This window comes from Anomaloglossus baeobatrachus, chromosome 6 (genome assembly GCF_048569485.1).
Source record: "Anomaloglossus baeobatrachus isolate aAnoBae1 chromosome 6, aAnoBae1.hap1, whole genome shotgun sequence".
Classification (NCBI taxonomy): Eukaryota; Metazoa; Chordata; class Amphibia; order Anura; family Aromobatidae; genus Anomaloglossus; species Anomaloglossus baeobatrachus.
The window spans coordinates 86,162,136-86,189,522 of NC_134358.1; the positions used below are offsets into that span (position 1 = coordinate 86,162,136).

Genomic DNA, 27,387 nt, shown 5'->3' on the forward strand with positions numbered 1-27,387 from the left:
CTACTACTGCTGCCATGACTTTGGTGAAGACCCGGGGGGCTGTTGCCAGACCGAAAGGTAACGCTACGAACTGTAGGTGCTCGTCGTGTATGACGAAGCGTAGGTAACGCTGATGCTCTGGTGCAATCGGCACGTGGAGATACGCATCTTTGATATCTATTGATGCTAGAAAATCTCCTTGAGACATTGAGGCTATGACGGAGCGTAGGGATTCCATCCGGAACCTCCTGACTTTTACGTGTCTGTTGAGCAACTTTAGATCCAGGACGGGCCGATACGATCCGTCCTTTTTTGGGACCACAAACAGATTGGAGTAAAAACCGTGACCTTGTTCCTGAAGAGGGACGGAGGTCACCACTCCTTCCGCCTTTAGAGCGGCCACCGCCTGCAACAGAGCATCGGCTCGGTCTGGCGGTGGAGAAGTTCTGAAGAAACGAGTTGGCGGACGAGAAATGAACTCTATCCTGTACCCGTGAGACAGAATATCTCTCACCCAACGGTCTTTGACGCTTGCTAGCCAAATGTCGCCAAAGTGGGACAGCCTCCCACCGACCGCGGGTGTGGGAACTGGAGACCGCAAGTCAGGAGGACGCCGTCTTGGCAGCGGCTCCTCCGGCTGGTCTTTTTGGGCGTGACTGAGACCTCCAAGAATCTGAGCGTCTCTGGTCCTTTTGAGTCTTTTTTGACGAGGCGAATTGGGACCTGCCCGGTCCTCGAAAGGACCGATAACCAGACTGACCCCTCCTCTGTTGGGGTTTGTTTTGTCTGTGTTGCGGTAAGGAAGAGTCCTTACCCTTGGAGTGCTTGATGATTTCATCTAAACGCTCTCCAAACAATCGGTCACGAGAAAAAGGCAAATTGGTTAAGCACTTCTTGGAATGAGAATCTGCTTTCCAATGTCTCAACCACAGGGCCCTACGCAAAACAACGGAGTTGGCTGACGCCACTGCCGTGCGGCTTGTAGCGTCAAGAACAGCATTAATCGCGTACGACGCGAATGCCGCCATTTGCGAGGTCAATGGTGCTACCTGCGGGGCACATGCACGTGTGACTGAGTCGACGCGCGCAAGCCCGGCCGTGATAGCTTGGAGTGCCCATACGGCCGCAAAAGAAGGCGCTAATGACGCTCCAATCGCTTCATAGATGGATTTCAGCCAGAGCTCCATCTGCCTGTCAGTGGCATCTTTAAGTGCCGCTCCATCTTCAACTGCAACCAAGGATCTAGCTGCAAGCCTGGAAATTGGAGGATCCACTTTTGGACACTGGGTCCAACCCTTGACCACTTCAGTGGGAAAAGGGTAGCGTGTATCTTTAAGCCGTTTAGGAAAACGTCTTTCAGGATAAGCGTGGGGTTTCTGGATTGCGTCTCTGAAGTCAGCGTGGTCCAGAAAAGTGCTTAATGTACGCTTAGGGTATCTGAAATGGATTCTCTCGTGCTGCGAAGCTGACTCCTCTACAAGAGGAGCTGGTGGGGAAATATTTAACATCTTATTGATGTTAAATATAAGATCATTAACTATGGCGTCGCCATCTGGTGTATCTAGATTGAGAGCGGTCCCAGGATCAGAATCCTGATCAGTTACGTCCGCCTCATCACCCATAGATTCATCTCGCTGGGATCCTGACCATTGAGATGAATGTGAAGGCCCGTCATAGCGAGCCCGCTTAGGCTTCCCGGGGCCATCTTCCGAGTCAGAGTCTTCACCCTGAGGTGTAGATGCCCGTCCCGGAGCTTGGTAATTGAGCTGAGGGGGACCAGGGGGCAATGATTGCACAGTGTCCGTGGCCTGAAGTACAGGCCTAGCTCGCAATGTGTCCAGAATTTGTGACATAGTGAGAGACATTCTGTCAGCAAACGCTGCAAACTCAGTTCCTGTCACCTGGACAGCATTCACAGGTGGTACACCCTGGGTCACGTCCAGCAGAGGTCCCGACTGTGCAAGCGCCGCAGGGGCCGAGCACTGCACACAATGGGGGTCCGTGGAGCCTGCCGGTAGAAAAGTCCCACATGCGGTGCAGGAAGCATATAATGTCTGTGCTTTGGCACCCTTGCGTTTTACGGACGACATGCTGCTGGCTCTCTGCAATGTGAGAGAGTCTATAGCCAAAGGGGGACCAGCGCTAAGTAATACCAAGTATTTGGAGTAACAAAATACTAAGACTAGTACTGGCACAAGAGGGGGTGAGCCCTGAGGGCTGCTTACCGCCCGCTGAATAGCGGGTAAGAGGCGCAAAATCCCTTGTCTGGGTCTCCCCGGCTCCCCTCTGCAGCTCAGCGTGTTCAGCAGGAATGGCTGCCGGCGTCTGTGGAGAGGGGCGGTCCGTGGGAGTTACCAAACAAAAGTGCGGGAACAGTGTCCCCTCTGTGCCGACTGTGAGGGCTGGAGTATGTAAAAATGACTCCAGCCCTCTGCGCTGATGCCTTGGCCAGCGTCCCGCCCCTCTCCTGACTGGCAGGTCTGGGGGCGGGAACGAACGGAAGCAGGCCGCAAAAGCCGGGGACTCGAGTTATCAGCGCGGCCGCCGTAAAAGCGCGGGCCGCGCCGAAGTCCCCGGCGCACCACAAGTGCCAGCCGCGCCGCTGTCCCAGCGGCCGGCGCGACCGTTCCTAGAAGTGGCCCGCGTCCCGCCCCTCTCCTGACTGGCAGGTCTGGGGGCGGGAACAAACAGAAGCAGGCCGCAAAAGCCGGGGACTCTAGTTATCAGCGCGGCCGCCGGAAAAGCGCAGGCCGCGCTGAAGTCCCCGGCGCACTACAAGTGCCAGCCGCACCGCAGTCCCAGCGGCCGGCGCGACCGATTCCAATAAGTGTGCCTGCTTCAGCGAAGCTGAATGAGGCCATGGCACAAGCGCCGCAGCGCTGATGTCCCCCGGCGCACTACAACACCCAGCATGCTGCGGTGTGAGCGCCAAATACACGGGGACACAGAGTACCTGAGGAAGCAGGGCCATGTCCCTGATGTACTCCGCTCCATCCAGCATCTTCTCCAGGGGCTGTAGATGGAGCACGGTCTCAGTGCCTGGAGACCGGTAAATCCCACTTCACCCAGAGCCTTGTAAAAAGGGATGGGGAAGGAATCAGCATGTGGGCTCCTGCCGCCGTACCCGCAATGGGTACCTCAACCTTACAAACACCTCCGACATACAGTGGGGTGAGAAGGGAGCATGCTGGGAGTCTGTATAGACCCTCTTTTCTTCCATCCGACATAGTCAGCAGCTGCTGCTGACTAAAAACAATGGAGCTATGCGTGCGTGTCTGACCTCCTGCGCACAAAGCTAAAACTGAGGAACCCGTACTCCTACGGGAGGGTGTATAGCCAGAAGGGGAGGGGCCTTACACTTTTGAGTGTAGTTCTTTGTGCGGCCTCCGGAGGCAGTAGCTATACACCCACTGTCTGGGTCTCCCAATTAGGAGCGAAAAAGAAATTCCGGAATCGGACGCAGAACTACCCTGTCCTGGTGAAGGACCAGGAAGGGAGATTTGTATGAGAGCGTTGCTAGCTCGGAAACTCTCCTAAGAGACGAGACCGTTACTAGAAGGCCACTTCCCGAGAAAAGCGGGAAGGGAGACCTCTTTCAAAGGCTGGAAAGGCGGCATCTGGAGAGCAATTAGAACCTTGTTCAGATGCCAGGGCTCTAACGGCCGCCTGTACGGAGTGCTGAGAAGACAAACTCCCCGTAGGAACGTGCGTACCTGAGGAAGTCGTTTCTGAAAAAAAACAGATAGCGCTGAGACTTGTCCCTAAAGGGAACTGAGCGACAACCCTTTTTCCAACCTAGATTGCAGGAAGGAAGGAAACATAGACGATGCAACCGGCCAGGGAGAAACACCCTGCGCCGAGCACCGAGATAAGAATATCTTCCACGTCCTGTGGTCAATCTTGGCGGACGTTGGTATGCTAGCCTGTCTCATGGTGGCAACCACGTCCTGAGGTAATCCTGACGACACTAGGTTCCAGGACTCAATGCCACACCATCAGGTTGAGGGCCGTAGAATTCAAATGGAAGAATGGCCCTTGAGACAGCCAGTCTGATTGGTCTGGTAGTGCCCCCGGTTAGCCTACCGTGAGGCACCACAGAACCGGGAACCACAACATCCTCGGCCAATCTGTAGCGACGAGGATGGCGCGGCCGCAGTCGGTCCTGATCTAACGCAGCACTCTGGGCAACAATGCCAGAGGTGGCACATAAGGTAGCTGGAACTGCGACCAATGCTGAACTAAGGCGTCTGCCGCCAGGGCTCGATGATTGTGAAACCGTGCCATGAAGCTGGCACATTGTTGTTGTGCCGTGACGCCATTAGATCGACGTCCGGCCTCTGTCAGCGGCGCCAGAGTTCCTGAAACCCGTCCGGGTGAAGAGACCATACCCTTTCGGCCACACCCCGGCGACTTAGGAAGTCAGCTTCCTAGTTTTCCACGCCTGGGATGTGAACTGTGGATATGGTGGATGCCGTGTCTTCCACCCACATCAGAACCTGCCGGACTTCCTGGAAGGCTTGCCGGTTGCGCGTTCTTCCTTGGTGGTTGATGTATGCCACCGCTGTGGAGTTGTCCGACTGAAGTCGGATTTGCTTGGTTTCCAGCTGCTGTTGGAAGGTTTGTAGGGCAAGATACACTGCTCTGTGTTCAAGAACATTGATCTGAAGGGTGGACTCTTGCTGAGTCCACGTACCCTGAGCGCTGTGGTGGAGAAAAAACTGCTCCCCACCCTGATCGACTCGCGTCTGTCGTAACTATCGCCCAGGATGGGGATAGGAAGGACCTTCTTTTTGACCATGAGGTGGGAAGAAGCCACCACCGTAGAGATTCCTTGGCCGCCTGAGAAAGAAAGACGACTCTGTTGAGGGAGGTCGACTCCCCGTCCCATTGGCGGAGAATGTCACATTGTAGTGGACGCAGATGAAACTGCGCGAAAAGAACTGCCTCCATTGCTACCATCTTACGTAGGAAGTGCATGAGGCGTCTCAATGTGTGCGACTGGTTCTTAAAGAAGAGATTGCAGCCCGTAGTGAATGCTGTTTGGCTAGCGGAAGCTTCACTATCGCTGAGAGAGTATGAAACTCCATGCCTAGATATGTTAGCGATAGGGTCGGGGTCGGATCTGACTTTAAAAAGTTGATGATCCACCCAAAACTCTAGAGAGTCTCCAGCGCAACGTTCGGGCAGTGTCGGCATGTTTCCTAAGAGAGTGCCTTGACAAGTAGATCGTCTAAATATGGGATCACAGAGTGACCCTGAGAGTGCAGGACTGTGACTACTGCTGCCCTGACCTTGGCGAAGACCAGTGGGACTGTCGCTAGCCGGAAGGTAGAGCTACGAACAGAAGGTGTTCGTCTCCTATAACGAAGCGTAGAAACGCTAGTGCTCTGGATCAATCGGCACGTGTGGATAAGCATCCTTGATGCCTACTGATGCTAGGAAATCTCCTTGGGACATTGAGGCGATGACATGGCGGAGGGATTCCATCCGGAACCGCCTGGTGTCCACGAGCTTGCTGAGCAGTTTTAGATCCAGAACGGGACGGAACGGCCCGTTCTTATAGGCACCGCAAATAATTTGGGGTAAAAACCGTGACCTTGTTCCTGAAGAGGAACGGGGGTCATCACTCTTTCTGCCTATAGAGTGCACCCTGTTTGCAGAAGAGCAGCGGCTCGGCCGGGAGGTGGAGAAGTTTTGAAGAATCGAGTTGGAGGACGAGAAGTGAGCTCTATCCTGTACCCGTGAGACAGAATGTCTCACACCCAACGGTCATTGACCTATGGCAGCTAAATATCGCCAAGGCGGGAGAGCCTGCTACCGACCGAGGATGCGGAGAGAGGAGGCCGCAAGTCATGAGGAAGCCGCCTTGGAAGCGGGTTTTCAGACTGTCTCTTTTTTGGGCGTGACTGAGCCCGCCAAGAATCTGAGCTCCTCTGATCCTTTTGAGTCCACATTGGACGAGGAAAAATGGGACCTGCCCGAGCCTCGAAAAGACCGAAACCCCGACTGCCTCCTGCTCTGTTGGGGTTTGTTGTGTCCGGGCTGAGGAAAGGATGAATCCTTACCCCTGGACTGTTTAATGGTTACATCCAAACGCTCACCAAACAGTCGGTCAGCAGAAAAAGGCAACTGGTTAAGCACCCTTTTTTGGAAGCAGAATCTGCCTTCCATTCACTTAACGAGCAGACCAGGCTCTGCTTAAAAACACGGAGTAGCGGAGGCTACTGCCGCACGGTTCGCAGAGTCTAGGGCAACCTGAATCGCGTAAGAAACAAATGCAGACATTTGAGAGGTTAAGGATGCCACCTGCGGCACAGATGTACGTGTAACCGTGTCAATCTGTGTAAGACAAGCTGAAATAGCTTGGAGTGCCCCAAGGGTGAGAATGCTGGAGCCAACGGTGCGCCGACAGCCTCATAGATGGATTTAGACCAGAGATCCATCTGTCTGTCAGTGGCATCTTTAAGTGCAGCTCCATCTCCCACTGCAACTATGGATCTAGCTACAAGCCTGGAGATTGGAGGATGCCGCTTGGGACACTGGGTCCAGTCCTTGACCACGTCAGGGGGCAGGGATAACGTGTATCCCAAGGCGTTTGGAGAAGCGCCTATCTGGATAAGTGTGGTGTTCCTGGACTGCCTCTCTGAAGGCAGAGTGGTCCAGAAAAATACGTGAAGCTGACTCCTCCACTGGAGGAGCTGGGTGAGAAATAACCAACATTCTATTGATGGACGCTATAAGATTATTCACTATGGCGTCACCATTAGGTGTATCCAGATTGAGAGCGGTCTCAGGATCAGAATCCTGAGCCGCTACTTCCGCCTCATTACACAGAGTCCTTCAGCTAGGACCCTGATGAAACCGAGGGCCGCTCATAGTGAGCCCGCTTAGGCTGTCTGGGACTGACGTCTGTGCAGAGCCGTGACTCTGGGATGCGTGTGACATTCCCGGAGCTGTTAGTTGTTCACACTGAGGGGGGCCATGGATCAATGATTCAACAGTGCCCATGTTGTGAGAGACATGTCCGGACTGCTAGGCTTCTAGTATCATAGCCATAGTCTCAGAAAATCTGTCAGCAAATACTGCAGACACCGTCCTCATCCTCTGGCCATTAGCAGAGACTCCGGCTGAGTTGGATACAATGGGGGTCTATGTAACCTGCCGGCCGTATAGCCGTACATGCTGTACCGGCTGCATAGAAAAACATGTGGTTCTGCACCTTTGTTTTACACAGAGAATATGCTGATAACTCCTCCGCACAATCCAGGAGGGTATATACAACGTGCGACCAAACAGTGCAATGTATATAGTACAAGCATATCTATAAGTGCACTTCTGCACTAGTGGGGTTAGCACCACAGGTGCTGCTTAACGCCTGTTGCAGCGATTGTGTGACTATCAGAATGCCAGGGTCTTCCACACTTGTCTCTGTATCGTACAGAAACTGACACTAATGGCTGCCGGCGTCCTGTGTAGAGAAGGAAGCCGTGGGCGTGCCTGAGAAAGTGCGGGAATCCGGTTTCACAGTGCACACAGTGAGAGGGGTGGAGTATGCAAAACATACTCCAGCTCTCAGCGCTGCTGTGCTATGCAGCGTCACGCCCCTACCCTGACTGTCAGGCCTGTGGGCGGTAACGAAGGGAGACTAGGCCCAGAAGCCGGGGACTCGAGTTAATAAGCGCGGCCGGCATATCAGTGCTGGCCGGCGCGGAAGTCCCCGGCGCACCACAAATCCCAGCGGCGCCTTAAATAAAAACGGCAGCGGCGGTTAGCGCGGTAGTCACCCAATACACTAACACACCCAGCAACGCTGTGGTGTGCGATGGCACTAGTGCGGACAGCGCCGCTGTCCCTGGCGCACTAACACACCCAGCAGTGCTGCCGTGTGTCTGCGCGGTCCCCACAGGGACACAGAGTACCTCCATGTAGCAGGGCCATGTCCCTGAAGATACTCCGCTCCATGTCCAGCAGATACCATGGGCTGTGGATGGAGCACGGCCTCAGTGCCTGGAGACCGATAGAATCCCACTTCACCCAGAGCCCTGTAAAAAGGGATGGGGAAGGAAGCAGCATGTGGGCTCCAGCCTCCGTACCCGCAATGGGTACCTCAACCTTAACAAACACCTCCGACATGAAGTGGGGTGAGAAGGGAGCATGCTGGGGGCCCTCGTATGGGCCCTCTTTTCTTCCATCCGACATAGTCAGCAGCTGCTGCTGACTAAACAGTGGAGCTATGCGTGGATGTGTTGCCTCCTTCGCACAAAGCACAAAACTGGTGAGCCAGTGATCCCACTGGGGGTGTATAGCCAGAAGGGGAGGGGCCTTACACTTTTAAGTGTAATACTTTGTGTGGCCTCCGGAGGCAATAGCTATACACCCAATTGTCTGGGTCTCCCAATTAGGAGCGAAAAAGAAAACACTTTTAACCCCTTCAGCCCCCGGGCACTTTCCGTTTTTGCGTTTTTGTTTTTTGCTCCCCTTCTTCCGAGACGCGTAACTTTTTTATTTTTCCATCAATCTTGCCATATGAGGGCTTGTTTTTTGCGGGACGAGTTGTACTTTTAAATGAAACCATAAGTTTTACCATATAGTGTACTGGAAAACTGCAAAAAAATTCCAAGTGCGGAAAAATTGCAAAAAAAGTGGGATTGTACAATAGGTTTTGGGATATTTTATTCACTGTGTTCACTATATGGTAAAACTGATGTGTGGGTATGATGCCTCAGGTCGGTGCGAGTTTGTAGACACTAAACATTTATAGGTTTACTTGTATCTAAGGGGTTAAAAAAATTCACAAGCTTGTCCAAAAAACGTGGCGCACGTTTTGCGCCATTTTCCAAAACCCGTAGCGTTCTAGTTTTCAGGATCTGAGGCTCAGTGATGGCTTATTTTTTGCGTCTCGACCTGAGGTTCTTAACGGTACCATTTTTGCGCAGATGCTACGTTTTGATCGCCTGTTATTGCATTTTGCGCAAAATTTGCGGCGACCAAAAAACGTAATTTTGGCGTTTGGAATTTTTTTTGCCGCTACGCCGTTTACTGATCAGATTCATTGATTTTATATTTTGATAGATCGGGCATTTCTGAACGTGGCGATACCAAATGTGTGTATTTTTTATTTTTTTAACCCTTTAATTTTCAATAGGGTGAAAGGGGGGTGATTTGAACTTTTAGGTTTTTTTAAAACTTTTTTTTTATTTTACTAGTCCCCCTAGGGGGCTATTGCGATCAGCAATCCGATCGCTCTGCACTATCTGCAGATCTCAGCTACAGAGCTGAGAACTGCAGACTTGCTGCTTCACTTTCAATGTCGGCTGTATTCCGGCATTGAGAGGAAGTGACTCATGTTAGCTACAGGCGTCATCACATGACCCTGTGCTACCATGGCAACCGCCGAAAGTCACGTGATCATGTCACGTGACTTCCGGTGGGGGCGGGGTAAGTCACTGTCATGGCGGCGCCCACATACATATCGCTGCCAAGACTTTGGCAGCGAAATGTAAGGGGTTAATGGCCGCGGGTGGAAGCGATTCCACCCGCGGCTAGCAGGCACACATATCAGCTGTTGATAACAGCTGATATGTGCGCGTCTCACCGCCACCTGCCGGCGGCAGGGGGCGGGGCTTCCCGGCACACGATCCATGACGTATCTAGTACGTCATGGGTCGTTAAGGGGTTAAGTTGAATGTAAAACTACAGCTGCTGTAGCAATTAGATTTTATGCACTAATTGCACTGCTACTTTGTTTATTTAATTCTATAAAAGAAAATGAAAGTTTAAAAAAGGGTTTTAAATGAGACTTAAAGGGAACCAGTCACCAGGATTTTCGTATATAAGCTAAAGCCAGTGCTATACTGGCACTATCAGGCTGATTCTACACATACCTGTAGTGGTCAACTCGGAGGTTTAGGTTTTGAAATCCAAGAAATATAAAAAAAATCGGCAGCTGCTTGAGTGACAGCAGCTGAGGATCACATAATATCTGGGGGGGGGGGGGGGGGGGGTATTCATACTTATCCCCTCCTCCTGTTAGAATTAGCATAAGTAGTATACAATTGATTTAACTTTTGTTCACTAGTAGGACCTGTGAGGTCATACCAATTTGACCAGAAGGGGCGGGGCCTCAGCCACCAAAACTGATAACAGGAAGAAACATTTTTCTGTTAGCTGAGGCCCCGCCCCTCGTGGTCACATGCGTATGAGCTCACACAGGTCTTGCTAGTGAAGAAGAGTTAAATTGATTGTATATTTATGCTAATTCTAACAGGGGGAGGAGATAAGTATGAATACCCCCAGATATAATCTGCTCCTCAGCTGCTGTCACTTAAGAAGCTGACAATTTTATGTAAAAAAAAACTGAACTTTGTTGGATTTAAAAACCTAAACTTCCGAGCTGAAGAGAATCAGCCCGATAGTGCCAGTATAGCACTGGCTTTAGCTTGTATATGAAAATCCTGGTGATTGGTGCTCTTTAAAAGGGGTTATTCTCATCATCCAGACCCTATCCCAATATGTACTGTAGTAAGAATTATAAAGATTTATTATTATTATTATTATGATTATTATTATTATTATTATTATTATTAATACCGCAAATTAGAAATTTAGTATAGTTCTCCTAATAAAGCCATGTCTCTTACCTTATGTGCAGGACATTACAGCTTAGGTATACATGGTTAGATCCACTTATAGTGAGACAGTTGTTCATGGTCAGAACCATGGATACCCAAGCTGAAATGCCCTGCACATGAGGTAAGCGACATGGTTATATCATAAGAACTATAGTACATTTCTCACTGGAGGCGGCAGCTGCTGCTACTACTTATTAGGAAATGAACTTAGCGATGGGAATATCCCTTTAAATATCAGATCAGGAGTTCTGACTACTAGCAAACTAGGCGTGGCACGCATTGTGTAGTGGCCATAAAGGTTACTGTAAACTCCCTCCTATTCACTTAAAAGAGGTTGCACACTACTGACAACTTGTTGTGAATAGCCCCAGATTGCTGCATAATTCAAAATAAATAGAGTAATCCCAGTTTCCCCCAGATGTCCTCTGACTAATTGTACAGGCTGCAGCTGATCAGCTGTTGCTGATTGGCTGCAGTGGTCATATAACGTGCGTCAAGAGACTAGCCAGTGACTCTAGACTCAGGAGAAGAGTCTTTGGTCTGGGAGGCCAGCATAGTGGGGATAATTAATAAAGAGTTGACCCATAGTGTAAAAACCCCTTTTAAAAAAAGGAAACCTGTCATGTCAAAAAAGGCTATTAACCAGCAGATATGCGGTTAATCTGCAGGTTAATATATTGTGCTCTAAAACTGCCTGACAACCACACTTAAAGCCCGGCTACTGGGAGGGAATTCTTTTTATTCCTCCCAGCAGCCTTCGGCTTTCAGTCTTAGAGGTGTGGCCGTAGCAGATTCAGTTACAGCTCAGTATATAGTTAGCAGCAGCTGTAACCTGTCACCGGCAATGACTGACAGTCAGCTCAGAAGGGCATTAGTTCAGAGCAGCTGTCAGTCACTCCCAAGACCTTGGTTACAGCCGACGCTCACTATATACCGAGTGGTGAGTGAAGCTGCTGCAGCCGCACCTCTAAGATTGAAAGTTGGAGGCTGCCTGGAGGAATAAAATTTAATTTCCTCCCAGTAGCCGGACTTTCAGTACAGTTTCAGAATCCTATTAACTCCATGTAAGCACACATGCTGTACAGGAGATTAAGCAGATATATCCCCTAGTAAAATCTGCACACATTGAATATGAAAGACGCTTTACCTTTCAGTAACTTAAATAAGGAATCCTGACTATTATGCCGGAGAACATTATCTGGATTTCTACAATAATCTGCCCACCAGCCATGCGGTCCTGAATCTTCAGTGTCCTGTATGGGAGACAATTATTCACCATTATATGAAAGTTTTTTCTATCAAAAGCAACAAGCGAATTACAGCAAAAGGAAAGATTTCACAACTTTCTACTGTAACAATCGTATTGGCCAGAAAATGTAAGTGGGGGAAAAAAAAAAAAAAAAAACCAAACACTTAGTGAGACGACCTGCTGGGCCTACAATAAAGTGTCATCATTGATCCAGAGGCTCAAACGGTTAACAAAAACCTATGTGTACCACAAAGTATGTGCAATTTCACTTACTGCCTCAACACAGAAAAAAAAAGAGAGTTTTGTTTACTTACCGTAAATTCTTTTTCTTGTAGTTTCGTATTGGGAAACCCAGACATTGGGTGTATAGCTTCTGCCTCCGGAGGACACAAAGTACTACACTCAAAAGTGTAGCTCCTCCCTCTGAGCTTATACAGCCCCTGGAGAACCAGATCTAGCCAGTTTAGTGCAAAAGCTGAAGGAGAATAGCCACCCACAAGTAAAAACAGAGCAAGAACCGGAACAACCGGAGACTCTGTCCACGACAACAGCCGGTGATAACACGCGGAACAAGAAACTGCCAACAGGCAACAGGGAGGGTGCTGGGTCTCCCAATACGGAACTACAAGAAAAAGAATTTACGGTAAGTAAACAAAATTCTCTTTTTCTTTATCGTTCCTATGGGAGACGCAGACATTGGGACGTCTCAAGGCAGTCCATGGGTGGGAATAAACAGAAAAACTAAGAAGTAAGCGGAGCCTAACTTCACAAATGGGCGACAGCCGCCTGAAGGATGTGTCTGCCCAAGCTCGCATCTGCCGAAGCATGAGTATGCACTTGGTAGTGCTTTGAAAAGGTATGCAGGCTAGTCCAAGTAGCAGCCTGACAGACTTGCTGAGCCGTAGCCTGGTGCCTGAAAGCCCAAGAGGCACAGACCGCTCTGGTCGAGTGTGCCTTGATCCCCGGCGGGGGAGGCACCTGAGAACACTGGTAGGCATCCGAAATGGTCGACCTAATCCAACGGGCTAAGGTCGGCTTAGAAGCAGAGAGGCCCTTACGCCGACCTGTGGTTAGCGCAAAAAGAGAGGTGCACCGCCTAAGAGCAGCGGTGCGAGACACAGATCCGGAGAGCCCGCACCAGATCCAGAGTATACAACGCTTTTTCAAAGCGATGAACAGGAGCCGGACAAAAGGAAGGTAGGGTAATGTCCTGGTTAAGGTGGAAAGGAGAAACCACCTTAGGAAGAAAGTCCGGAGTCTGATGGAGAACCACCTTGTCTTGATGAAAAACCAAAAAAGGTGACTCCGAAGAGAGCGCAGCCAAATCAGAGACTCTGAGGGAAGTTATGGCCACTAGAAAGACCACTTTCTGTGAAAGACGAAACAAAGAAACCTCCCTAAGAGGCTCAAAGGGGGGTTTCTGCAAAACCGTGAGAACCAAATTGAGGTCCCAGGGATCCAAGGACCGCCGGTAAGGCGGAATGATGTGAGATGCGCCCTGCAAGAAGGTGCGGACCTGAGCCAGCCGGGCGATACGCCGCTGGAACAGTACTGACAGAGCCGAGACTTGTCCCTTGAGAGAGTTGAGGGACAGTCCAAGCTGCAGACCGGACTGTAGAAAGGACAGAAGGGTCAGCAAGGAAAAAGGCCAAGAAGGATGGCCGAAAGAGCGACACCAGGACAGGAAAATTTTCCAAGTCCTGTGATAGATCTTGGCAGAGGAAGACTTACGGGCCCGAGTCATGGTGGAGATGACCTCAGAGGGAATGCCTGAAGCCGTCAGGATCCAGGACTCAAGAGCCACGCCGTCAATCTGAGAGCCGCAGACTTCTGGCGGAAAAACGGACCTTGTGAGAGAAGGTCTGGACAGTCCGGAAGATGCCACGGCACCTCTACGGACAGATGGAGCAGGTCTGGATACCAAGCTCGCCTGGGCCAGTCCGGAGCAATGAGGATGACTCGACGGCCCTCCATTCTGATCTTGCGCAGAACTCTGGGCAAGAGAGCTAGAGGGGGAAAACACGTAGGACAGACGAAACTGGGACCAGTCTTGAACCAGAGCGTCCGCGGCGAATGTCCGAGGATCGTGGGAGCGAGCCACGTAAACCGGAACCTTGTTGTTGTGACGGGATGCCATTAGGTCCACGTCCGGAGTGCCCCACTTGCGGCAGATTGACTGAAACCTTGCCGGATGCAGGGACCACTCGCCACTGTCCACGGTTTGACGGCTGAGATAATCTGCCTCCCAGTTTTCCACGCCTGGGATGTGGACTGCGGATATGGTGGACTTGGAGTTCTCCGTCCACTGAAGGATGCGTTGTACCTCCATTATTGCCAGGCGGCTGCGTGTCCCGCCTTGGTGATTGATGTAGGCAACTGCTGTCGCGTTGTCTGACTGGACTCGCATGTGCTTGCCCGCCAATAGGTGGTGAAAAGCTAGGAGAGCCAGAAGCACGGCTCTGGTTTCCAGCACATTGATCGAGAGGGCTGACTCGGACGGAGTCCAAGTGCCCTGTGCTCGGTGGTGGAGACATACCGCTGCCCAGCCGGATAGACTGGCATCCGTGGTGAGGATCACCCAGGACGGGGCCAGGAAGGAGCGTCCCTGAGACAGAGAGAGGGGCCGAAGCCACCACTGAAGAGAGCTCCTGGTCTGTGGCGACAGAGCCACTAACCTGTGCAAGGAGGAAGGCCGCTTGTCCCAACAGCGGAGAATGTCCAGCTGCAGTGGACGCAGATGGAACTGGGCAAAGGGAACAGCCTCCATTGACGCCACCATCTGACCCAGCACCTGCATCAGGTGCCTGATGGAATAACGGCGGGGCCTCAGCAGAGAGCGCACCGCCAGTTAGAGGGACTGCAGTTTGATTAAGGGCAACTTCACAAGTGCCGGCAGAGTCTCGAACTGCATCTCTAGGTACGTGAGCCTCTGGGTCGAAGTCAGAGTGGATTTGGGCAGATTGACAAGCCACCCGAATTGGGCTAGAGTGGCGAGAGTGAGCGAGACACTCCGCTGACAGTCTGCGCTGGATGAAGCCTTGACTAGAAGGTCGTCCAGGTAAGGAATCACTGCCAACCCATGGAGGTGCAGAACCGCAACCACTGCTGCCATGACCTTGGTGAATACCCAAGGGGCCGTGGCTAACCCAAAGGGAAGAGCCACGAATTGGAAATGTTCCTCTCCGATTGCAAAACGTAGCCAACGCTGGTGTGAAACTGCAATTGGCACATGCAGATAGGCATCTCTGATGTCGATGGATGCCAGGAAATCCTCTTGGGTCATTGAGGCAATGACTGACCGCAGAGACTCCATGCGAAAATGCCGCACCTGAACATGCTTGTTGAGAAGCTTGAGATCCAGGATGGGCCGAAAGGAACCGTCCATTTTGGAGACTAGGAAGAGATTTGAGTAGAAACCTCTGAACCGTTCCCGGGCGGGAACCGGTACAAATTACTCCGTTGGCCTGCAAGCATGCCACGGCCTGAGAGAAGGCGGCGGCCTTGGAGCAGGGGGGAGTTGACAGAAAAAATCTGTCTGGCGGGTTGGAAGAGAATTCTATCCTGTAGCCGTGGGAGATGATATCCCGCACCCACTGATCGGAGACGTGTTGAGACCACGCGTCGCCAAAGTGGGAGAGCCTGCCACCGACTAAGGACGTTGCTGGCGCGGACAGATAGTCAAGAGGAGGCTGCCTTAGTGGCAGCAGCTCCTGCGGTCTTCTGTGGACGCGCTTTTGTGCGCCAGTTGGATTTTTGGTCCTTGGCTGAGTTAGTGGACGAGGCCAAGGGCTTAGAGGACGACCAGTTGGAGGAACGAAAGGAACGAAACCTCGACTGATTGCTACCCTGGACAGGTTTCCTGGTTTTAGTTTGTGGCATGGAAGTACTCTTCCCGCCAGTAGCTTCCTTAATTTCATCCAGCTGTTCACCGAACAGCCTGGACCCAGCAAAAGGGAGTCCAGCAAGGTACTTCTTTGAAGAAGCATCTGCCTTCCACTCTCGAAGCCACAAGATCCTGCGGATAGCGAGGGAATTAGCCAAAGCCACCGCAGTGCGGTGAGAAGCCTCCAGCATGGCAGACATGGCATAGGATGAAAAAGCTGAAGCTTGGGAAGTTAAGGTAACCATTTCGGGCATAGATTCCCTGGCGAGGGAATGCATCTCCTCTAGAGAAGCAGAGATGGCTTTGAGAGCCCACACTGCTGCAAAAGTTGGGGAGAACGAGGCCCCTGCCGCCTCATATACAGATTTGGCCAGAAGGTCAATCTGGCGGTCAGTGGAATCCTTAAGAGAGGTGCCATCAGCCACTGATACAATGGTCCGGGCAGAGAGTCTAGACACCGGGGGGGGGTCTACCTTTGGTGAATGAGCCCACTCCTTGACCACCTCAGGTGGAAAGGGAAAACTGTCATCAGAACCACGCTTTGGGAAGAGTTTGTCAGGACAGGCCCTAGGCTTGGTCACAACGGCCTGAAAACTGGAGTGGTTAAAGAACACACTCTTTGTCCTCTTAGGCGAGGTAAACTGGTGCTTTTCTGCCAGAGAGGGTTGCTCCTCTGATACTGGCGGATTGAGATCCAGTACAGAATTAATGGACGCAATCAAATCACTAACATCTGAGTCACTTTCGGACAGATCAATGGGGCACATGGAGTTAGCTTCCGAGCCCCCTGTAAAGGCATCCTCCTCGTCCCGCGAGTCAGCTTCTGAAACAGAGCCGCGGGACGAGGAAGGAGAGGGAGCCCTGCGTCTCCTCTTAGGAGGACGAGGTCTGGGACCAGATGATGAATCCTCTGTGAGCTCCGCTGAGAGAGCCCTAGCAGCAGAGGCACCCTGTGAAGGGGGCTGATGCATGTTCAGCAAAGTCCTGGACAGCTGTCCCATGGAGTCGGCAAAAGACTGGGAGATAGACTTAGATAAGGATTCTACCCAAGCCGGGGGTTCAGCCACAGGAGCCGGAGAGACCACTGGGGGTGCGATTCCAGGCTGAGGCATCGTCAGGTTAGAGCAGGCAACACAATGTGGATAGGTGCTCGGTTCAGGCAGTAGGAGCTTACATGCAGTGCATACTGAATACAGCTTTGGAGCCTTGCTCCTCGTGTGAGACATGCTGCTGGAGTGGAGGTTCTGCCAGAATGACCCCCTGAGAGTATATACAGAGGTCCACAACCAGAGCTTGTGGCTTACCAGACCGCTGGATCGGTGTTGTGTGCCCTCCAGATCCCGAAGCCCGGACCCCCAAGCACCTCAGCAGGGATGCTGCAGCCAGTGCTGATCGCTGAGAAAATGGCGCCGGAGCGAAGAGAGGGGGCGGGACCTACTCCGAGAGCGGGATCTGGAGGTTGGCCAAAGAGACTTACAGGGGAGGAGACATGTACCCAGTGAGGAGTGTCCCTCCCCTGTGCAGAACGGCCGCTGGGCGGAGCCGCGCTGTCCCTCTGCATGAATGACATGCGAGGGCAGTGAAACCGAAAGTAGGCCTCCGGTGAAGCCGGGGCCTAAATTTGAGCGGTGCGGCCGGCGCGCAGGCACCATCGGCGCGGTTCTCAGGCGACGGCCAGAGAACCCGCCGGAAATGTCAGAAAAATCACTCAGCACACTCTCCCACAACAATAAAGTACAGGGACCCCCAATATATAAACGTCTCAGGTACTTAGCTTGCTTAGACGCAGGGTTCCAAGTTCCTGGGGATGAGTGCTCCGGTCCAGCAGGATCCTGAAGGGCTGCGGATGGAGACCGGTCTCCTGCCAAGCATGGAGAACCGTGCTGGCTCCCACTTCAAGCCAGAGCCCAGGAGGGATGGTGAAGGAGCACAGCATGTAAGGCTCCAGCCTTGGAATCAACCTTAACAGCACCGCCGACACAGTGGGGTGAGAAGGGACATGCCGGGGGTCCAGAGGACCCGCTTTTCTTCAAACTCTTTCCAAAAATCAAAAATCAGATGAGAATGCATGTGTGGATGTATGCCTCCTGAACACAAAGCGATAAACTGGCTAGATCTGGTTCTCCAGGGGGTGTATAAGCTCAGAGGGAGGAGCTACACTTTTGAGTGTAGTACTTTGTGTGTCCTCCGGAGGCAGAAGCTATACACCCAATGTCTGGGTCTCCCATAGGAACGATAAAGAAAGGGGACACTATTTTGGCTTTTGTGGGGTTAACAGTGACCTATGGATACATTTAATAAAATGGACCAGTCACCAGATTTCACCATAGAAAATGCAGACATTATTAAATAGACCTTGTACACCTGATGGGGCCGGTGTACATCCTATGTTTGATATAATCCATTGTATTAATGTAGATAAGCCAAGAACGGTAATCATCATCTTCTCACCTTATGCAGTGGAGCAGCATGCAGGGCATCGCCAAGCACACAATTAGACATTGGGCCAACAAGTCTATAGCGGACAATTTCCATTGTCAGGTCCCTGGGAGAGAGAAAAAAAAAAAAAAAATATTTTGTTTATTACTTTATTGCGCAGAGGATCTATTGAGCAAATACAATTGGAAACTCCAGAAGCGCAGGGCAGACGACAAGATGTAGGAGGATGGAAAAGGCTGTCTAGAGGAACAATGGAATTTATAAATCATTTTTAAAAAGGGAATGTGTCATGGAAAAAAAATTAAAAAAAAAATAAATAAAAAAAACCACACACACACACACTTTTTAAATAGTAAAATAGTTACGATATTTTCCACTTTTAAACACTAGGGGGAGCAGCAGCTGCTAAAATCTAAAATTTTCCATGAAAACCTAGTATACATCGCTAACTTGCATGGAGATTGCCGTTAAAGTGGCCGAGGTCTGTTCACATGTGATGTCTCCGCTACACTCCTTTTGAGCATTTGCAAAAAGATAAAAAAGGAGGATGTAGTTTAGGATCACAGTACAGAGACATTTTGTTAGTGACTAATGTGATACTGAGATCGGCAGCGGTGATTCTGTTAGTTGGTGCTACTCGCTGTGGTTAGATACAGGCCTCAGCGGACTGTGCCACACAGGATAAAGTTCGATACATGGAGTGCGTCACACAGGATGGGATTAGATGCACGGCTCCACTCAGTCGGTGTAATGCCTCATTCTGAGGCCTGTAATGCCAGGACATCTGGATGAGGCATTACACTGACTGAGCGGAGCCGGTGTTCAGTGCAGCAGCGGAACGATTACACTGAAGTTACTGCTGCAGCACAGACTGCTTCCAGCGGTGAGAACAGCTCAGTAGCCTGGTAATAGTAGTACAATACCCGGCTACCCAGCCTGCACTCACCATGCCACTGCCCGAATGCACCCGCATCCTCTACCCAGGCTGTGCTGGCTGCTCCCATCGCTCTCCTGGCAGTCACCGCAAAACTGAGCATTGAAAATGTCAGTTCAGATCTGGACTACAATAAAATCCTGAGAAACAAGAACATTGAACCAAGGCACATCTCGCATCAAAAAATCAACGCCACTCCATATGGCACATAAACATAGAAAGAAAGATGGAGCTTGCAAGGCAGTTAGTGTAAAAATATCCAAAATTTTATTATACAAATTTCTTATTATATTAAAATAATTTCAATCCATATAGAAAAAGTACATATGCAGTGCTAATAGAGAACAAGGTGAATTACCACACATAAGTGGGAAAGCAGAAGTGATAACACCCCAAGTAGACATAAATAACTAGCAAGGGCAAAGGGTCATAAATAAGCGTAAGTGGCTGGCTAATACCTATGGCGTCTCTGTCCTGGCGGGAAACGTAATTATATATAGCCAAATCAGCATAAATCCCTAAGGCAGGACAGAGATTCCAAGAATCAAGCCAATCATGAAAATAGTCACAAAACAATGACTAAAAAATGTGGCGCCTCCACCCTGACCGGGCACATGAAGTTGTGCAGCCAAATCGGCACAAGTCCGTTTAAACAGGGCAGGGGTCACCAGTAACAAGCCAGTCACATACTGGCTCCACCACTGCTGTCGCCCCCCTACGGTAAAACATCACTTGAGTATAAGATAAAACCCCCCCTTTTTTTTTTTTTTTTTTAACCTTTTTAGCTCTACCTTTGGGGTGCATCTTATATAACGGAAAGAAGGGAATTTTGTTTACTTACCGTAAATTCCTTTTCTTCTAGCTCCTATTGGAAGACCCAGACAATTGGGTGTATAGCTACTGCCTCCGGAGGCCACACAAAGTATTACACTTTAAAAAGTGTAACCCCTCCCCTCTGCCTATACACCCTCCCGTGCATCACGGGCCCATCAGTTTTGGTGCCAAAGCAGGAAGGAGGAAACTTATAAATTGGTCTAAGGTAAATTCAATCCGAAGGATGTTCGGAGAACTGAAACCATGAACCAAAAGAACAATTCAACATGAACAACATGTGTACACAAAGAACAACAGCCCGAAGGGAACAGGGGCGGGTGCTGGGTCTCCCAATAGGAGCTAGAAGAAAAGGAATTTACGGTAAGTAAACAAAATTCCCTTCTTTGTCGCTCCATTGGGAGACCCAGACAATTGGGATGTCCAAAAGCAGTCCCTGGGTGGGTAAAAGAATACCTCGATAAAAAGAGCCGAAAACGGCCCCCTCATACATGTGGGCAACCGCCGCCTGAAGGACTCGCCTACCTAGGCTGGCATCTGCCGAAGCATAGGCATGCACCTGATAGTGTTTCGTGAAAGTGTGCAGACTCGACCAGGTAGCCGCCTGACACACCTGCTGAGCCGTAGCCTGGTGCCGCAATGCCCAGGATGCACCTACGGCTCTGGTAGAATGGGCTTTCAGCCCTGAAGGAATCGGAAGCCCAGAAGAACGGTAGGCTTCAAGAATCAGTTCCTTGATCCACCGAGCCAAGGTTGACTTGGAAGCCTGCGACCCCTTACGCTGGCCAGCGACAAGGACAAAGAGCGCATCAGAACGGCGCAGGGGCGCCGTGCGCGAAATGTAGAGCCGGAGTGCTCTCACGAGATCTAACAAGTGCAAATCCTTTTCACATTGGTGAACTGGATGAGGGCAAAAAGAAGGTAAGGAGATATCCTGATTGAGATGAAAAGGGGATACCACCTTAGGTAGAAGTTCCGGAACCGGACGCAGAACCACCTTATCCTGGTGAAACACCAGGAAGGGGGCTTTGCATGACAGGGCTGCTAGCTCAGACACTCTCCGAAGTGATGTGACTGCCACTAGGAAGGCCACCTTCTGCGAAAGGCGTGATAGCGATAACCCTGAGGACGCTAGGAGCCAGGACTCAATGGCCACACAGTCAGGTTGAGGGCCGCAGAATTCAGATGGAAAAATGGCCCTTGAGACAGCAAGTCTGGTCGTCTGGGAGTGCCCACGGTTGACCCACCGTGAGGTGCCACAGATCCGGGTACCACGACCTCCTCGGCCAGTCTGGAGCGACGAGGATGGCGCGGCGGCAGTCGGACCTGATCTTGCGTAACACTCTGGGCAGCAGTGCCAGAGGAGGAAATACATAAGGCAGTCGAAACTGCGACCAGTCCTGAACTAATGCGTCCGCCGCCAGCGCTCTGTGATCTTGAGACCGTGCCATGAATGCCGGGACTTTGTTGTTGTGCCGAGACGCCATGAGGTCGACGTCCGGCGTTCCCCAGCGGCAACAGATCTCTTGAAACACGTCCGGGTGAAGAGACCATTCACCTGCGTCCATGCCCTGGCGACTGAGAAAGTCTGCTTCCCAGTTTTCTATGCCCGGGATGTGAACTGCGGAGATGGTGGAGGCTGTGGCTTCCGCCCACAGCAGAATCCGCCGAACTTCTTGGAAGGCTTGACGACTGCGTGTGCCGCCCTGGTGGTTGATGTACGTGACCGCCGTGGCGTTGTCCGACTGTATTCGGATCTGCCTGCCCTCCAGCCACCGCTGGAACGTCTTTAGGGCTAGATACACTGCCCTTATCTCCAGAACATTGATCTGAAGGGAGGACTCTGTCGGAGTCCAGGTTCCCTGAGCCCTGTGGTGGAGGAAGACCGCTCCCCACCCTGACAGACTCGCGTCCGTCGTGACCACAGCCCAGGATGGGGGCAGGAAGGATTTTCCCTTCGACAAAGAAGTGGGAAGAAGCCACCACTGAAGAGAGGTTTTGGCTGCCAGTGAAAGAGAGACGTTCCTGTCTAGGGACGTCGACCTCCTGTCCCATTTGCGGAGAATGTCCCATTGAAGTGGACGCAGATGAAACTGCGCAAAGGGAACTGCCTCCATTGCTGCCACCATCTTCCCTAGGAAGTGCATGAGGCGCCTCAAGGGGTGTGACTGGGCCCGAAGGAGAGAATGCACCCCTGTCTGCAGCGAACGCTGTTTGTCCAGCGGAAGCTTCACTATCGCTGAGAGAGTATGAAACTCCATCCCGAGGTAAGTCAGTGATTGGGTCGGTGTCAATTTTGACTTTGGGAAATTGATGATCCACCCGAACCTCTGGAGAGTCTCCAGAGCAATGGTCAGGCTGTGTTGACATGCCACCCGGGAGGGTGCCTTGACTAGGAGATCGTCTAAGTAAGGGATCACCGAGTGGCCCTGAGAGTGTAGGACCGCCACCACTGATGCCATGACCTTGGTGAAGACCCGTGGGGCTGTCGCCGGGCCGAAAGGCAGTGCCACGAACTGAAGGTGTTCGTCCCCGATGGCGAAACGCAGGAAGCGTTGATGCTCTGGTGCAATCGGCACATGGAGATAAGCATCCCTGATGTCGATTGATGCTAGGAAGTTTCCTTGGGACATCGAGGCGATGACAGAGCGGAGAGATTCCATCCGGAACCGTCTGGTTCTCACGTGTCTGTTGTGCAGTTTGAGGTCCAGAACGGGACGGAATGATCCGTCCTTTTTTGGCACCACGAACAAGTTGGAGTAAAAACCGCAACCACGTTCTTGAAGGGGGAACGGGGATCACAACTCCTTCTGCCTTCAGAGTGTTCACCGCCTGAAAAAGAGCTTCGGCTCGCTCGGGGGGCGGAGATGTTCTGAAGAAACGAGTCGGAGGACGAATGTCTCTCACCCATCGGTCTTGGACATGTGGCCACCAGGCGTCGCAAAAGCGGGAGAGCCTGCCACCGACCGAGGATGCGGTTTGGTGAGGCCGAAAGTCATGAGGAGGCCGCCTTGGAGGCGGTTCCTCCGGCGGTCTTTGTAGGACGTGACTTAGACCGCCATGCAGAGGAGTTCCTCTGGCCCTTCTCTGACCTGTTGGACGTGGAGGAACGGGACTTGGCTGAGGGCCGAAAGGACCGAAACCTCGATTGTATTTTTCGTTGCTGAGGTCTGTTTGGTTTGGACTGGGGTAAGGACGAGTCCTTTCCCTTGGATTGTTTAATAATTTCATCCAATTGCTCGCCAAACGGTCGCCAGAAAATGGCAAACCGGTTAAGAACTTCTTGGAAGCAGAGTCTGCCTTCCATTCGCGTAGCCACATGGCCCTGCGGACTGCCAACGAATTGGCGGACGCTACCGCTGTACGGCTCGCAGAGTCCAGGACGGCGTTCATGGCGTAGGACGAAAAGGCCGACGCCTGAGAAGTCAAAGACACAACTTGCGGAGCAGAGGTACGTGTGACCGCATTAATCTCAGACAGACAAGCTGAGATAGCTTGGAGTGCCCACACGGCTGCAAAGGCCGGAGCAAAAGACGCGCCTATGGCTTCATAGATGGATTTCATCAGGAGCTCTATTTGCCTGTCAGTGGCATCCTTGAGCGATGAACCATCTGCCACTGATACTACGGATCTAGCCACCAGTCTAGAGACTGGAGGATCCACCTTGGGACACTGAGCCCAACCCTTAACTACGTCAGGGGGGAAGGGGTAACGTGTGTCATTAAGGCGCTTAGTAAAGCGCTTGTCCAGAAATGCTCTGTGCTTCTGGACAGCATCTCTGAAGTTAGAGTGATCGAAAAACGCACTCCGTGTACGTTTGGGAAACCTAAACTGGTGTTTCTCCTGCTGCGAAGCCGACTCCTCTATAGGTGGAGTTGGGGGAGAAAGATCTAGCCCCTGGTTGATGGACGCTATAAGGTCATTTACTATGGCGTCCCCTTCAGGTGTATCAAGATTGAGAGCAACGTCAGGATCAGAGCCCTGAGCTGCGACCTCCGCTTCATCCTCCAGAGAGTCCTCATGCTGAGACCCCGAACAGCGTGATGATGTCGGGGAAGGTTCCCAACGAGCCCGCTTAGCCGGTCTGGGACTGCGGTCCGTGCCGGAGTCCTCCCCATGGGACCTAGGTGTCACCCCAGGAGCACTTTGCTGCGCCGACCGAGAGGGGCCTGGGGGCGATGAACTCACAGTGCCCGGGGCCTGTGTTACCGATCTGGACTGCAAGGCTTCTAGTATCTTAGCAGACCATCTGTCCATAGACTGAGCCATGGATTGTGAAAGCGACTCGGAGAGTTTCGCAGCCAAAACTGCAAACTCTGTCCCTGCCACCTGGACAGTGGAGGCCGGCGGTTCTACCTGAGCCGAGGGTCCCACCAGTGCCAGAGGCTCCGGCTGAGTGAGTGCCACAGGGGCCGAGCATTGCACACAGTGAGGGTAGGTGGAACCTGCAGGTAACATAGCCGCACAAGAGGTACAGGTTGCAAAATAAGCCTGTGCCTTGGCACCCTTGCTCTTTGCGGACGACATGCTGTTGTCTCCTCTGAGAGTGATCAGTGAGGGTATATAGCCACAAGACAAATAATGCAGCCGAACAGAGAAAATGTATACAAATATCTATCTATCTATCTATCTATCTATCTATCTATCTATCTATCTATCTATCTATCTATATATATATATACACACACACACACACACACACACACACACACTTCGGCACCTTAGGGGGGCCAGCACCTGGTAACCGGTGTGGCTTACCGACCGCCCAAAGCGGTTGTGTGTCCACCAGATTCCCTGCCTGGGCCTCTGAAATCCTCCACCGGCAGAAGTGATTGTAAAAATGGCTGCCAGAGTTCTCAGGGGAGGAGGGAGCCGTGGGCGTGACTAAAAGTGCGGGAATCTGGTGCCCCACAGTGCTCAGTGAGGGGGGAGGAGGACACCTAAGTATGCTCCAGCCCTCACTGCCGACGTCCAGTCGACCATCCCGCCCTTACCCCTGACTGGCAGGCCCGGGGGCGGGAGTTATGGTACTAGGCCGCAGAAGCCGGGGACTAAATTTAATAACGCGGCCGGCAGACAGGCGCCGTCGGCGCGGTAGTCCCGGTCATCACAAAAAAACAGCAGCCGCTGCAGCGTCTGTGACACAGGTGCTCCATGCACCGTCCCCAAGGGGACACAGAGTACCTGTTAGATGCAGGGCCTGTCCCTGATGATACCCAGTCTCCTGTCCGTCAGATTCCCCAAGGGGCTGCGGAGGGAGCCCGGTGCCAGTGAATGGTGACCGGTTAGGATCCCACTTCTCCCAGAGCCTCTAAGGGATGGGGAAGGAAAAACGGCATGTGGCTCCAGCCTTTGTACCCGCAATGGGTACCTCAACCTTAACAGCACCGCCGACTTAGTGGGGTGAGAAGGGAGCATGGCGGGGGCCCTGTTGGGGGCCCTCTTTTCTTCCATCCGATACAATCAGCAGCTGCTGCTGACTAAGATGGGAGCTTGCGTGAATGTGTGCCTCCTTCAACACAAAGCATAAAACTGATGGGCCCGTGATGCACGGGAGGGTGTATAGGCAGAGGGGAGGGGTTACACTTTTTAAAGTGTAATACTTTGTGTGGCCTCCGGAGGCAGTAGCTATACACCCAATTGTCTGGGTCTCCCAATGGAGCGACAAAGAAATATGGCACTTATACATCTGACGTCAGGGACAGTGAAACCACAGTGCTGACTAGACGCAACAACTCAGATCCCTAGGAGAGTGATGGCCAACACTGTTGGAACGCTGGCACAAGAGGAAAGTATATATTTTTTTTTATTTTAATGAGGTTAAACATGGGTATTTGAAGGGGTTGTCCTAGTAGTAGTGGACAACCCCTTTAAATTATAGAACAAGAAAAAGCAAAAACCAGGATAAATAATAGTTTGTTCATACCGAATAGTAATGCTGGTTTCTGTTGAGGTCCAGAAATACGGGTCAGGGGTAGCCCTTGTCCCATCCCCTACGATCTTTTTCACAGGTACAGCTTTTTCTCCTTCTTTATCCCGCAGTTTCCTCTTTCTCCCTGTGCCGGTCACATGTGCTGGTGGCTCTTCCTTTGGAGGAGGTTGTGCTGGCGGCCCCGAGATACTTACAAAGTTGTTAGGTCGATCTTCACACAAACAAACAAGCCGGAGCTCCTTTAGGACATCCTGTCAAAAAGAAAGAAAGATCACATGGGGATATTAAATATAGCATTAGACTTCAGCTTTGTCTTGGTAAATGTCTATATGCATGTGATTAGTTCAAGTTCCTCCCGCATACAAATAGTAGACAAGTCCTTCCTAAGACTGACTTTTGAAAAGGCTCCTCTTTCATAGTTACAATTTAGGTACAATGGGAAAAGAAGGGAATTTTGTTTACTTACCGTAAATTCCTTTTCTTCTAGCTCCAATTGGGAGACCCAGACAGTGGGGTGTATAGCTACTGCCTCTGGAGGCCGCACAAAGAACTACACTTAAAAGTGTAAGGCCCCTCCCCTTCTGGCTATACACCCTCCCGTAGGAGTACGGGTTCCTCAGTTTTAGTACCAAAGCAAGAAGGAGGAAAGCCAATAACAGTTTCAAAAACAAATTCAATCCGATAACCAGATCGGAGAACTTAAGAAACAACATGAACAACATGTGCACCCGAAAAACGAAACCCTAAGAACAAATAGGGCGGGTGCTGGGTCTCCCAATTGGAGCTAGAAGAAAAGGAATTTACGGTAAGTAAACAAAATTCCCTTCTTCTTTTTCGCTCCTAATTGGGAGACCCAGACAGTGGGACGTCCAAAAGCAGTCCCTGGGTGGGTAAAAAGATACCACATGAACGGGCTGTCAGACAGCCTCTTCCTACAGGTGGGCCACCGCCGCCTGAAGGACCTGTCTACCTAGGCTGGCATCTGCCGAAGCGTAGGTATGCACCTGATAGTGTTTGGTAAACGTGTGCAGACTCGACCAGGTAGCCGCCTGGCACACTTGCTGAGCCGTAGCCTGATGTCGCAATGCCCAGGACGCACCAACGGCTCTGGTAGAATGGGCCTTTAGTCCAGATGGAACCGGAAGCCCAGCAGAACGGTATGTGTGAAGAATTGGTTCCTTGATCCACCGCGCCAGGGTGGATTTGGAAGCTTGCGATCCCTTATGCTGACCAGCGACTAGGACAAAGAGCGCATCCGAACGGCGTAGAGGTGCCGTGCGAGCAATGTAAATCCTGAGTGCTCTCACCAGGTCCAACAGATGTAAACCCTTTTCAAATTGGTGAACTGGATGCGGACACAAAGATGGCAAAGTGATATCCTGATTGAGATGAAAGGAGGAAACCACCTTGGGAGAAAACTCTGGAATTGGACGCAGTACTACCTTGTCTTGGTGAAACACCAGGAAGGGAGATTTGCAAGATAACGCCGCTAGCTCGGACACTCTTCGA

General features: G+C 51.5%; 1 protein-coding gene across 2 annotated transcripts in view; it reads right to left on the minus strand.

Moving 5' to 3' along the window:
- POP1 (POP1 ribonuclease P/MRP subunit) overlaps window positions 1–27,387 on the minus strand; it is a 74,434-nt gene that overhangs the window by 21,194 nt on the left and 25,853 nt on the right. For both annotated transcript variants that reach the window (XM_075353083.1, XM_075353082.1), the window contains exons 8-10: window positions 25,873–26,129; window positions 18,194–18,287; window positions 11,758–11,863 (exon numbers count right to left, since the gene is read on the minus strand). In XM_075353083.1, coding sequence (XP_075209198.1) covers window positions 11,758–11,863; window positions 18,194–18,287; window positions 25,873–26,129 — 457 coding nt within the window. The remainder of the gene's footprint in view (window positions 1–11,757; window positions 11,864–18,193; window positions 18,288–25,872; window positions 26,130–27,387) is intronic.